The sequence below is a fragment of the Herpailurus yagouaroundi genome, unplaced genomic scaffold (genome assembly GCF_014898765.1).
Source record: "Herpailurus yagouaroundi ecotype Mexico unplaced genomic scaffold, PumYag 184, whole genome shotgun sequence".
Lineage (NCBI taxonomy): Eukaryota > Metazoa > Chordata > Mammalia > Carnivora > Felidae > Herpailurus > Herpailurus yagouaroundi.
In genome coordinates this window covers 18049450-18062236 of record NW_024412415.1, presented here as the reverse complement: position 1 = coordinate 18062236, position 12787 = coordinate 18049450, and the positions used below count along the sequence as shown (strand labels likewise).

Sequence of the window (12787 nt, the reverse complement as noted above, 5' to 3'; positions counted from 1 at the left end):
GTCCCATTTCCTCATCGACAAAGAGAAGATAATTGGGTGTCAGTGCTGTTGTGTGAATCAAATGATGCATCCTCTTGTGACCAGCCTTCTGGAAGGCCTGCTTCAGGGTTGGTGCCTTGTACACACCAGATTCCTTGGAGAGGCAGCTTGGAAAAAGATGATTTGTAACCTGCCAGGATATTAAAACCAAAAGCTGTGAGGCATATTTAAAATTTGCAGAAAACATAGCAAACTTCTAAACTGTGAAGTTCGTCAAAAAATACTGAGCTATAAACAAATGTGTGTGCCCTTCAAGAAATGTTTTAACTTGTTTAAACCATATTTCAGTTTTGAAACCTTTGATGTGAACAGCTTTGAACAGTTTTGCATCAATTACGCTAATGAGAAGCTGCAACAGCAGTTTAACCTGGTAGGTGACTTTTCTGCCTTCTTTCTTTTCTGCCTACTTCTCAACCCTGCATGCGAGCCAAAGAGCCTCTCTCTCCTCACATCTCCAGAGTAGTGAAGGAGCCACACGCTGGGTCACTGCACCACCTTGTGGCCATATTTTGAAATCATACTTGCCCATCCCTTTTCCTGTTTTTCTAGGCCCCTGGCCAGCTGCTCAGCTTCAGTTCATCGCCTCCCATGCTTGGTCACAGACCCTCTGTGCAGCTAGACTGAATAATTTAGTTAGTTTCCACGGCCCTGCAAGCCTCTTTATCCTTGTACCTGCCCCTCTCGGTGCTGTAACCCACCTGCTCCTGTCCTGAGAGCTGAGATGGTTTGAATCTCAGCTCTCTCACGTTCTTCCTTTGGGACCTTGGGCTCAGAGCCTCAGTTTCCTCTTTTTTAAAACTGGGTCAGTAGTCTCTGCCTGTGTAATGTTGTAAGGAGAAGACCTAACACTGACTCATACTTATTAAATGTTTCTTTTCTTTCCATTTCCTCACTTTGGAATAAATCCATGTATACTGTTGAATTTCATCCCCTTGCAAATTTGTATTTTCTCAAGGATTCCCTGGAAGTTTAACATTTAATAACTACAAGTAAGGTTTATTCCAGGTAGATATGCTATGTAGCTCACTTGAAGTCACCCCACCATTCTTTGCATTCCCCTTGGTCCCCTCACTACTGTGCTCTCTCTGATCTGTTTGAGAGTCATTTGTTTCTCAGCTTCCTATTGGGCTTCTTCTCCTCACTGCCCCTCCACTCCCCCCACCTGTAGCCAGGATGAGCCTGAGCCTGTCCTCTGGGAAGCCTCCCTGATACCTGAACAAGGCCTGAACAAGGAGTGAACAAAGCTCTCCATGCTGTTGGCTTCTCACACTGCTCCCACAGCCAGCATTTGCGAGCAGGCTGGTTCCCACCGGCCAGAGAGGCTGCCTCTTTCTTGGATACCAGCAATGCTATGAGCAGGGAGGGGTTGCAGGACCACCCTGAGTATGCTGGGTGTTGGGTAAACAGCATGTGGGGTTCCACTCAGACCAGGTGGGAGGATGACAGCTAGACTCACGTTAGGAACTTGACAACATTGGTCATGGATAAGGAGGGCTGCCTGTACCTCAGGGTCTTCCTTAAACACTGCAAACCAGTCGGGTGTCTGTATTTTCCAGATGCTTATGTCCTAGACTTTGGAAGCACACTTTAATGTTTTGTTTTATTTTCTCTATTAACTTCTGGATTTCCAGCATGTCTTTAAACTTGAACAAGAAGAATATATGAAGGAAGATATCCCTTGGACTCTGATAGATTTTTATGACAACCAACCAGTTATTGACTTGATTGAAGCAAAAATGGGCATTTTGGAGCTACTGGATGAAGAATGCTTGGTAACTTAAATTTTTTTTTCAACTTCCAAGTGGTAACAAATGAGAATATTACAAAATGGTTGATTTTTTTATAATCTGTTTCCGGGCTCTGGGCTGATGGCTCAGAGCCCGACCCGGGGCTCGAACTCACGGACCGCGAGATCGCGACCTGGCTGAAGTCGGACGCTCAACCGACTGCGCCACCCAGGTGCCCCCAAAATGGATTTTTAAATGTACATTTAAATTTCAGATGTGTTACCCATTTGGTTGAGTATTAATGCTGGGACAGGAGTCTGTAGCAGGAACAGCAGAGGGCCGGGTGAGCCTCGCCGTCAGCATGTGTAGCCCACCATTGGGTAACACGCACAACCTCTCAGGCCATGTCCAGCAAGGGGGAGCCCTTTGAGCACCTAGGGGTATGTAGAATGGACCGGAAAATGGCAGGTGACTTCATGCCACTTGTTAATGACTAACAAGAATTGAGTTTTCTTTTGTTTCCTCATTCTTGTGAGTCATCCATTTGGAGGTGTAGCTGAAAAATCAACATCATATAATTTGAAAGAAGCATTCTACTGTTGTTATGTCCTTCTGGGAGGAGCAACTTAACAGTGGGGCAGCCTAGCAATGTTCCTCATGGGACCTCAGGGACAAATAATCCCCAGGGCCGTATTTTGTTTTTGGTTTAAAGATTGTATTATGATGCTTAAACATAGATTTAGTTTCCTCTCCAGAGATTTATTTCTACCAAATAAAAAAAACATACTGTTGAAGAGTTACTGGCATTTTCTCCCCAGAATTGTTGATTCCATGGTTTTACTCATGAATTATCCTATCTGGTACCACAGTGACAGAAGATTAAAGGGCTGGCATCAGGTCAAAGCATTCCGGAATGATCTAATGAGGGTAGGGTGCATAGGCCAAGGTAGCCTCCAGGAAATACTTGTACCTACTCTACACAGACATTCCCTAGGTGACCAATGTCACGAAGAAGCATGCAGGAGTCGTTTGGGCACAATGGGATATTAACTTCACTAAGTTTGGATTGAATATAATTGATCACTTGCAAATCACCAGCATCAAGAACAAGTTTTGCAACTAAGCTTTGTTTCAGTAGGTAGTTATTAGTTAAGCAGTAAAACAAAAAGAAAATCTATTTTTCTGAGATTGGGCAAAGTGGGGAGGACTATATTTAGGTGCCAGTCTTTCCCCATTCAATGGAGAATAAAAGTCACATTCATGTAATGGAACCCATGCTATTTGTCCCCTGAACCTTTAGACTTCTCTGAGAAGAAGTAATAGGAATACTGCCAAATTTGCAAAAATAAATTTCTTCATTCTTGAGTCATTATAGGTCCATTTCCTTCTAGTTTATAACATTTTATTTGTCTAAAGGGACATGGATATATCTGTTTAAATGGCACCCTAAAGATTGTTAAGATCAAGGACAGATGTATGCCTAGAGTTGCTTTATAAAAAAGAACCATAGGGGCACCTGGGGTGGCTCAGTCAGGCGTCTGACTCTTGATTTCGGCTCATGTTCCTCTCATGGTTCATGGCATCGTGCCCCACATCTGGCTCTGCTGACAGTGTGGGGCCTGCTTGGGATTCTCTCTCTCCTCTCTCTTCCCCTCCCCCACTCATGTTCTCCTTCCCTCTCTGTCTCTCTCACTCAAAGTAAATAAATAAGCATTTAAAAAATAAATAAAATAAAAAATAAATAAATAATAAAATAATTTTAAAAAATAAAAAAAAAGGAGGGGCACCTGGGTGGCTCAGTCGGTTAAGTATCTGATTTTGACTCAGGTCATGGTCTCACAGTTGGTGAGTTTGAGCCCCGCATCAGGCTCTGTGCTGACAGCTCAGAGCCTGGAACCAGCTTTGGATTCTGTATCTTCCTCTCTCTCTTTGCCCATCCCTACACACACACACACACACACACACACACACACACTGTCTGTCTCTCTCCCCCAAATAAATAAATAAACATTAAAAATAATAAAAATAATAAAAATCAGGTGCAGATCTAAGCATCTCACTCTGGGGTTCCAGCTCACTTGATTTGTCAGTATTAGTGCTTTTTTGTGCTTCTTAACCTTTCATCTCCAGTTGTCTTACTTACTATTTGGTTTGCTTTTGTCTTGCAGTTACCACATGGAACTGATGAAAACTGGCTTCAAAAGCTATACAATAATTTTGTCAACAAGAACGCTTTGTTTGAAAAGCCCAGAATGTCAAATACATCCTTTATCATCCAGCACTTTGCTGATAAGGTACAATGAAAGTCTGGAGCAATGCTGTCTGTGCTGGAGCTGTTCCCTGGTGGCAGCAGGCAGGCCAGAAACTTTTCTGATCAGATTCAAGTCACACGGCATATAGCTGTGATGAAGAATACATGCGTGTGTGTTTAACAGTCTTTATTTGTTTTTATCGCAAAATATGAGTTTCATCGGTACTGCCTTAAACATGAATGTGGTGCTAGTGGACCTCATTTCTGATTTTGGATTTACTGTGAATTCATTAGTCTCTTATCAGTTTATTTCCTCTATAAAGTTGTCAAAATCAAGGCAGCATAATTGTTTCCTATAATGAAAGCTATATATTTTTTTGAGGTTTTCCTTTGTTATTCAGTTATATTTATTACAGTGGTAACATAGGTTGGCTGAAGATGTTGTGTTTTCTGGGTGGTCTTTATTTTCTTCTTTATAGATCTATGTTTTATGAAACAAATGTACCTTTTTTTTAATTTAAATTTTTTTTCAACGTTTATTTATTTTTGGGACAGAGAGAGACAGAGCATGAATGGGGGAGGGGCAGAGAGGGAGGGAGACACAGAATCGGAAACAGGCTCCAGGCTCTGAGCCGCCCAGAGCCCGACGCGGGGCTCGAACTCACGAACTCACGAACTCATGACCTGGCTGAAGTCGGACGCTTAACCGACTGCACCACCCAGGCGCCCCGAAACAAATGTACCTTAATAAAAAGACAAAATTGATATAGTGGGAGAGGGGCCAAGATGGCAGAGCAGCATGGAAGCTCTTGGCTTCTCTCGTCACTGAAATGCTGCTAGATCAGCACCAAACCATTTTGTACACCTAGAAAATTGATGTGAGGATTAACCCAACAATCTGTATAACTTGAGCCACAGAACTTGGCGGGTACACAGCACGGAGAATTCAGTTGGGAAGAGAGAAGCCGTGGAGGGTAGGGAGCTGTTTTTGCAGAGAGAGGACTGAGAAAATGGGGGAGAGTCCAGGAAAAGCACTCCCCCGAAAGTAGCTGGAGAGAAAGAAAAAGAGTGGAAACACGCACAAGTGACTGAACCAGAAAGGGAGAAAGGGAAAGGAGAGCGTTTCAATACCATTAGTACTCTGGAAACAAGGTAGAGCAGAGTCAATATGTGGTGGTGCTCTGAGGGGAAGGGCAAATCCCCAGAAGCAGACAGGGAGGTCCAAGGGCTCCGTGGACCACACAGGGAGAAGGTGTTCCCCTGCTAGGAGGGCATTTGGTAGAGGCTGTAGTGTCCCCACAGGCAAAGGTCCCAGCAGACCCCAGAGAACAGCCATGTTTGCTGGTATTGGAACAAAGACACCAGAGTGAGGTGAAACCTGGCATTGGTTGTGTGTTGTGTTTTGCCATAATCTCTGAACCTCAGCTGCTGTGCTATCCCATGAACTTTTTCTGGGGCAGGCAGACACCTGGCCACAATCTCTGAAACTGTGCAACAGCATGACCGCATGAACATTCCTGGGGGGCAAGCCAGCACCTGGTCATTGCCCAGCAAGACCCTTCCCCAGAGGGTTGGAGCAAGTCGAAGCCACAGGGCTCTTAGAAGTGAGGGGTTTGGTAACACAGCCCCATTGAGATATAATTCATGAGGGAAGTGCCATCTGGCAGGCTGACAGCTTGGACACAGACAGTGTAGAAGTGGGGAGTGGACAGAAGCCAGAGACAAAGGAGGGGTGCTTGATTGCTGGTCAGTGAGAGCTCAGAGTTCTGGTGCCAGAGACTGGGAAGCTGGGTGACGCCATTTTCACCTCTCTCATGCATCTGCATACAAGTGCTCTGTGCCACACCAATCCACCCCGATAAACTAAGCAGTGCCACCTAGTAGAGAACGGAGCTTACATCAAGCTCCATCCAACTGCACCAACCAATCCCTAGAGGATGACCTCAAGTCTCTCTGCCTGTTTAGTGTACACACTATAAAATGCTTCAGAGTTTGACTTCTAGAGGAAACTGGATGTGATTTCATTATGTTTGCTGGTCCATCTATTTGAGTTTTTTTCTTTCTTTTCTTATTCTTGGATACAGAAAGAGAAAAAATTTCTTTTCTGGTTTTTAAAAAAATATTTAAAAACTTTTTTACTATATTTTTTATTTTTTTGTAAAATTTTAAATTCTATTTTATTTTCTTCATTTCATTTTATTCTGTTTTATTGGGACTTTTTAAAATTTTTTAAACATTTTCTTACTTTCATCCTTTTTTTCTCTTCTTTTTCTTTCCCTTTTCTCTCTAGTCTATCCAACTTCTTTCAATAACCAGACCCAAATACACCTAGGATCTAGATTCCTTTATTTGATTTTTTGTGTTGTTTTTAATTTTTTTAATTTTAATTTTTTATTTTATTAACTCTTTTTCATCTTCCAAAGTGACAAAACGAAGCAATTCACCCCAAAAGAAAGAGCAGGAAGAAATTACAGCTAGGGGGTTGCCTGAGTGGCTCAGTTAAGCGTCTGACTTCAGCTCAGGTCATGATCTTGCAGTTCACGAGTTCAAGCCTCGCATTGGGCTCTGTGCTGACAGCTCAGAACCTGGAGTCCACTTCAGATTCTGCGTTTCCCTCTCTCTCTGCCCCCTCCCCAGCTCACACTCTGTCTCTCTCAAAAATAAAAACATTTAAAAAAAATTAGAGAACTCAGTGACTCATTAAAAAAGAAAAACATCCGAATCATAGGAGTCCCAGAAGATGAAGAGAGAGAAAAAAGGGGTAGAAGGTTTATCTGAGCAAATCATAGCGGAAAACTTTCCTAACCTGGAGAAAGACACAGACATCAAAATCCAGGAAGCACAAAGAGCTCCCACTAAATTCAACAAAAACCAACCATTAACAAGGCATAATATAGTCAAATTCACAAAATACACTGACAAGGAAAGAATTATGAAAGCAGCAAGGGAAAAAAGTCCTTAGCCTATAAGGGAAGACAGATGAGGTTCACAGCAGACCTATCCACAAAAACTTGGCAGGCCAGAAAGAAGTGGCAGGATATATTCAGTGTGCTGAATCAGAAAAATATGCAGCCAAGAATTATATATCCAGCAAGACTGTCATTCAAAATAGAAGGAGAGATAAAGAGTTTCCCAGACAAACTAAAACTAAAGGAGTCTGTGACCACTAAACCTGGCCTGCAAGAAATTTTAAGGGGGACTCTCTGAAGGGATAAAAGACAAAACAAAACCAAAAAAACAACAAAAACTAGAAAGGACCAGAGAACACCACCAGAAACTCCAACTCTACAGGCAGCACGATGGCAATAAATTCATATCTTTCAGTACTCACTCTAAATGTCAATGGGTTAAACTCTCCAATCAAAAAACATAGCATAAATAGAATGGATAAGAAAACAAGATCCATCTAGACCTAAACAAGACCCATTTTAGACCTAAAGATACCTTCAGATTGAAAGTAAGGGAATGGAGAACGATCTATCATGCTAATAGTCACCAAAAGAAAGCCAGAGTAGCCATACTTATATCACACAATCTACATTTTAAAATAAAGACTGTAACAAGAGATGAAGAAGGGCATTATATCATAATTAAGGGGTCTATCCACCAAGAAGATGTAACAATTATAAACATTTATGCCCCCAACATGATGCACCTAAATATATAAACCAGTTGATCACAAACATAAAGAAACTCATTGATAATAATACCATAATAGTAGGGGACTTCAACATCCCACTTACAGCATATTTCTTAAATTCCACATATGAGTGAAGTCACATGATATTTATCTTTCGCTGACATATTTCACTTAGCATAATACGCTCTAGTTCCATCCATGTTGTTGCAAATGGTTAAGATTTCATTCTTTTTGATCACTGAGTAATATTATAGTGTTTATGTATATATATATGCATACATACCACGTCTTTAGACATTCATCTATCGATGGTCATTTAGGCTCTTTCCATACTTTCACTATTGTCATTAACACTGCTATAAACATTGGGGTGTATGTGCCCCCTTTCAATCAGCATTTTTATATCCTTTGGATAAATACCTAGTAGTGCAGTTGCTGGGTTGTAAGGTACTTCTGTTTTTAATTTTTTGAGGAACCTCCATACTGTTTTCCAGAATAGCTGTACCAGTTTGCATTCCCACCAGCAGTGCAAAAGGGTTCCCCTTTCTCTATATATAGTGTTTCCTGAATTGTTAATTTTAGTCACTCTGACAGGTGTAAGGGGGTATCTCATTGTGGTTTTGATTTGTATTTCCCTGATGATGAGTGATGTTGAACATCTTTTCATATGTCTGCTAGCCATCTGGATGTCTTCTTGGGAAAAGTGTCTATTCATGTCTTTTGCCCATTTCTTCACTAGATTATTTGTTCTTTGGGTGTTGAGTTTGATAAGTTCTTTATAGATTTTGAATACTAACCCTTTATCCGATATGTCATTTGAAAATGTCTTCTCCCATTCCACTGGTTGCCTTTTAGTTTTGTTGATTGCTTCCTTCGCCGTGCAGAAGCTTTTTATCTTGTGAGGTCCCAGTAATTCATTTTTTCTTTTGTTTCCCTTGCCTTGGGAGACATGTCTAGTAAGAAGTTGCTGTGTCTGAGGTCAAAGAGGTTGTTGCCTGCTTTCTCCTTAAGGATTTTGATGGTTTCCTGTCTTATATTTAGGTCTTTCATCCATTTTGAGATTATTTTTGTGTGTGGTGTAAGAAAGTGGTCCATGTTCACTCTTCTACATGTCGCTGTCCAGTTTTCCTAGCACCATTTGCTGAAGAGACTGTCTTTTTTCCATTGGATATTCCTTCCTGCTTTGTCAAAGAATACTTGGCCGTATGTTTGTGGGTCCATTTCTGGGTTCTCTACTCTGTTCCACTGATCTATGTGCCTGTTTTTGTGCCAGTACCATACTGTCTCGATGATTACAGCTTTGTAATACAGCTTGAAGTCAAGAATTATGATGCCTCCAGCTTTGGCTATTCAATGTCTTTTCTGGTTCCATACAAATTTTAGGATTGTTTGTTCTGTGAAGAATGCTGGTGTTATTTTGATAGGGATTGCATTGAATATGTAGACTGCTTTGGGTAGTATCGACATTTTAACGATACTTGTTATTCCAATCCATGAGCATGGAATGTTTTTCCATTTTTTTGTGTCTTCTTCAGTTTCTTTCATAAGCTTTCTATAGTTTTCAGCATATAGATGTTTTACCTCTTGGTTAGGTTTATTCCTAGGTATTTTATGGGTTTTGGTGCAATTGTAAATGGGATTGATTCCTTGATTTCTCTTTCTGCTGCTTCATTTTGGTGTACAGAAATCCCACAGATTTCCATATGTTGATTTTTAAACATATTTTCTAATTTATGAAAATTTATGACAAGTAGATATTACATTATAAACTATGTAAACTAGAGGCATAAACTATTGGAGTTTGAATTTTTAAGGACCCACCCTGGATATGTTATTGTTTGAGAGATTCAGGAAGCCTTAAGGATCAGGAAGGGCCGTGTGGAGACTTTTTCTAAGCCAAATTCAGGCAATGTGAACATTTACCCACTCTAACCTGACCCCAAGGGCTTTGGTGGCCTTTGAAAGTTTTGTGGTCAGACAAATCTTACTTTCTACCATATTCATGCTGATTTAGGATAGTATTTTGGTTTGAACCCAAAGGACAACACTGAGCTTTTTTCCTCCTGATGGCTTTTTTTTTCCTCCTAAGGCAGAGTGAACCTTAAGCCTGGTCTTCTTAGACCTGTGTGTGTATTAACTTCAGACATTGCAGGGAATGACTGGTCTCCTGTGGCTAGAGGGAGCTGGTAGAAGAATACAGAATGATCAGTGACAAGTTAGAAATCAAGGCAGTGAGAGAGCCTGGCTCTTTCCAGCAAGTGACATATTCCCAGCTTCCGAAGTTTTATATGATAGAGTTCCTGTGATAAACAGAAACAGAATCTGTTTTTAGAAGATTGCTTTTTTAGTGCCTTCATTATTCATTCTTAGAAAAAGAGAAAAACTCCTTGGTCTTAGATGCTGTCTGCTTTTGCTTCTTTGGCAATAATTAAATCCTTTCTCTGCACAGGTAGAATATAAATGTGAAGGTTTTCTTGAGAAGAACAGAGATACCGTATATGATATGCTGGTTGAAATCTTGAGAGCAAGCAAGGTTTGTAAGGTCCTACGATGGTAATTAATGTTATTCATTATATAACTTGAAATGGATCTATATGTGTATCAGGAAAGAGTAAGAAGTGTGTGGTTATGTGTACTGTCTTGCAGTGGCAAACTGTAGCTCATGCTTAGAAAAAATAACTATTTTGGAATTGGGACTAAAACATGTACCAAGCTTCTGACAGCTTGCAGACAAATCTCCACTAGGTGCAATATCAGAAATCAAATATGCAGATGCCAGAGAGGAAGGATAGCTACTATAACCAGTTAAAAGACCACAGTTTACATTTTATTCATTCTTTCACAAATATGTATATAGCACCTACCATGTGCCAAGCACTGGCCCTAGATTCTGGTTATAGCAGTGAGCAAGGCAGCCAGGATGCATGCCCTCATGAAGCTCACTATTCTAGAGGGAATGACATACCCTAACCACATAAGTAGCAATGGCACGTAGTGCTAAGCACATGAAAGAAACCAGGGCAAGACAGAGAGAGGGTGACCTGGGAAGGGAGTGCTGGCTCAGATGTGCAGGCTCCTCAAATCCACAGTTCTATGTGAGGAGTAGGGTCACCAAAGGAATGACTTCTGGGTTTTCCTTTTCCCCTTTGAACATTTCCTTATTAATAGTTGAGAATAAGAATATTCCATACACAAGCCTTCATTTTGTGAACAGTTTAGATCGTATTTATTTTTCTTCTTTTGAAAGATCCCTAAGCCTTTGTTCATATTCAAGTATTTTGACAGTTTCCCACATAAGCATGAGCACTTCCACTAACAATCATATAGAAGTCGCAGGCATGACAACTTCAGTTATTAAAACCGATTTATGATAGAGAATTCAATATGGAAATGGCCTGCATCTTGTGTACAAAATTAGTTCATTTAATTCACCAATTGCTTACTCATCCCCAAGCATACCCTGGGGTCCGGTCTGGAAGGTGAATGCAGATCACATCAAAGCACAGATGGGTCTCTCTGCTGAGCACGAAAGCTCTCAGAGGCGTGGGAAGTACAGATCCACGGGTTTTGCAGCTGGAGCATACAAGGATATATTAGGCAGTGATTCTCCCCCAAAGGAGATTGTCAGTGTTTGATTTAAAAGAAAAAAAAAAATGAGTTTTGCTCTAAGAAGATAAGACATTTAAAGAAATCATTGATGCATGGTAGAAAGTAATGAATATCTTAGAAGACACTCATAAGTGAAAGATTTTTTTTATGTAGAAGAAATTGAAATTAATTTGAGTCAGGGCACAATTTTTTTTTACCTTTGTTTTAAACTTAATCGAAGCAAGTGAATGGGGTAGAGCTAGAAAATATTTTCATAGAACCTTGAGTAATGGGTAGAGTTTGGATTTACAGGGATGAGAATATGAGGTAGGAAGGAGGAGAGTCCAGGTGTTGAAACAGCATGAGCCAAGGCACAGAGGTAGGGCTAGTAAATGTCTCCACTGTGTAAATGTCCATACAGACATTTAATATATATCTAATATATATATGGAATATAAATATGACATATAGACATTTGCACAGATTTGCCTCTCTGCTTAGATTCCTGGAAAGAAGTTATGCATCATCCAGGGGGAGGAGTGTCCTCTTGTGGGATTCAGATTAGGCTGTAGAGATTGGTGGAGACCGCTAACCTCATTTTACATGGGGTTCTTATGACCATTTATGAGGTTTGTATCACCTGCTGACTATGAGTGAACACCTTTGGACATTGAAATCCCCTTTGTTCCTTCCAGTTTCATCTCTGTGCCAGCTTTTTTCAAGAAAATCCAGTTCCTCCTTCCCCTTTCGGTTCAGCAATCACAGTTAAATCTGCAAAGCCAGTCATCAAGCCAAACAACAAGCAGTTCCGGACCACAGTGGGGAGCAAGGTACACAGAAAGTACCTGAGGATGGGGCCAGGCCCCACAGGGAGCCAGGCAGTGGTGGGGCCCACATTCCAGGCCTGGACATGGGCACTGACCTGGTTCACATCTAGTATATACGTAAATGCAAAGAAAAGTCGCAGCTCATTGTCATCATCCCTCAGCCTCCAAGACCGCACAGGCCTGAGAAAACCACGTGCCCAATAACATGATTTACTAAGTTCTTGCTATTTGGGAGAATTGGTTAGAGCAGAATTCTGTCCAGAACATAGGACATGCTAATACTCACAGTCACAGATTAAAACCTTTCATAATAGATGTTAATGCATGAAGCTAACTCTTCTTCTTAATTTACTAAGGTTGGCCCTTTTGTTTTCCTTGATATGAGTATCAAATTTCAGCATATTTGTTCTCTGACCTTGTTTCCTAGTTCCGCAGCTCTCTGTACTTGCTCATGGAAACCCTCAATGCAACCACACCCCACTATGTCCGATGCATCAAGCCAAATGATGAAAAATTACCCTTCGAGTAAGTGCTTCTATGCAGGAGAGGGAAAACACTGAGGCCATTTCTGTCACAATGTTGGAGAATTTGCTTATAATTCTCTTGAACTTTACTATTTCTGGTTTTTTGTTTTGTTTTGTTTTGTTTTTTGGCTAAGTACAGTATACTTTAGTGATGGGACATGATAAGGTAGGGCTTCCCAAGCCCCTCCCTT

The 12787-nt window shown here is 40.9% G+C and overlaps 1 protein-coding gene across 3 annotated transcripts in view; it reads left to right on the top strand.

The window, feature by feature from the left end:
* MYO5C (myosin VC) overlaps positions 1–12787 on the top strand; it is a 106095-nt gene that overhangs the window by 40481 nt on the left and 52827 nt on the right. For all 3 annotated transcript variants that reach the window (XM_040492712.1, XM_040492713.1, XM_040492714.1), the window contains 6 exons: positions 328–409; positions 1671–1811; positions 3935–4060; positions 10107–10190; positions 11941–12075; positions 12500–12597. In XM_040492712.1, the coding sequence (XP_040348646.1) occupies positions 328–409; positions 1671–1811; positions 3935–4060; positions 10107–10190; positions 11941–12075; positions 12500–12597 (666 nt within the window). The remainder of the gene's footprint in view (positions 1–327; positions 410–1670; positions 1812–3934; positions 4061–10106; positions 10191–11940; positions 12076–12499; positions 12598–12787) is intronic.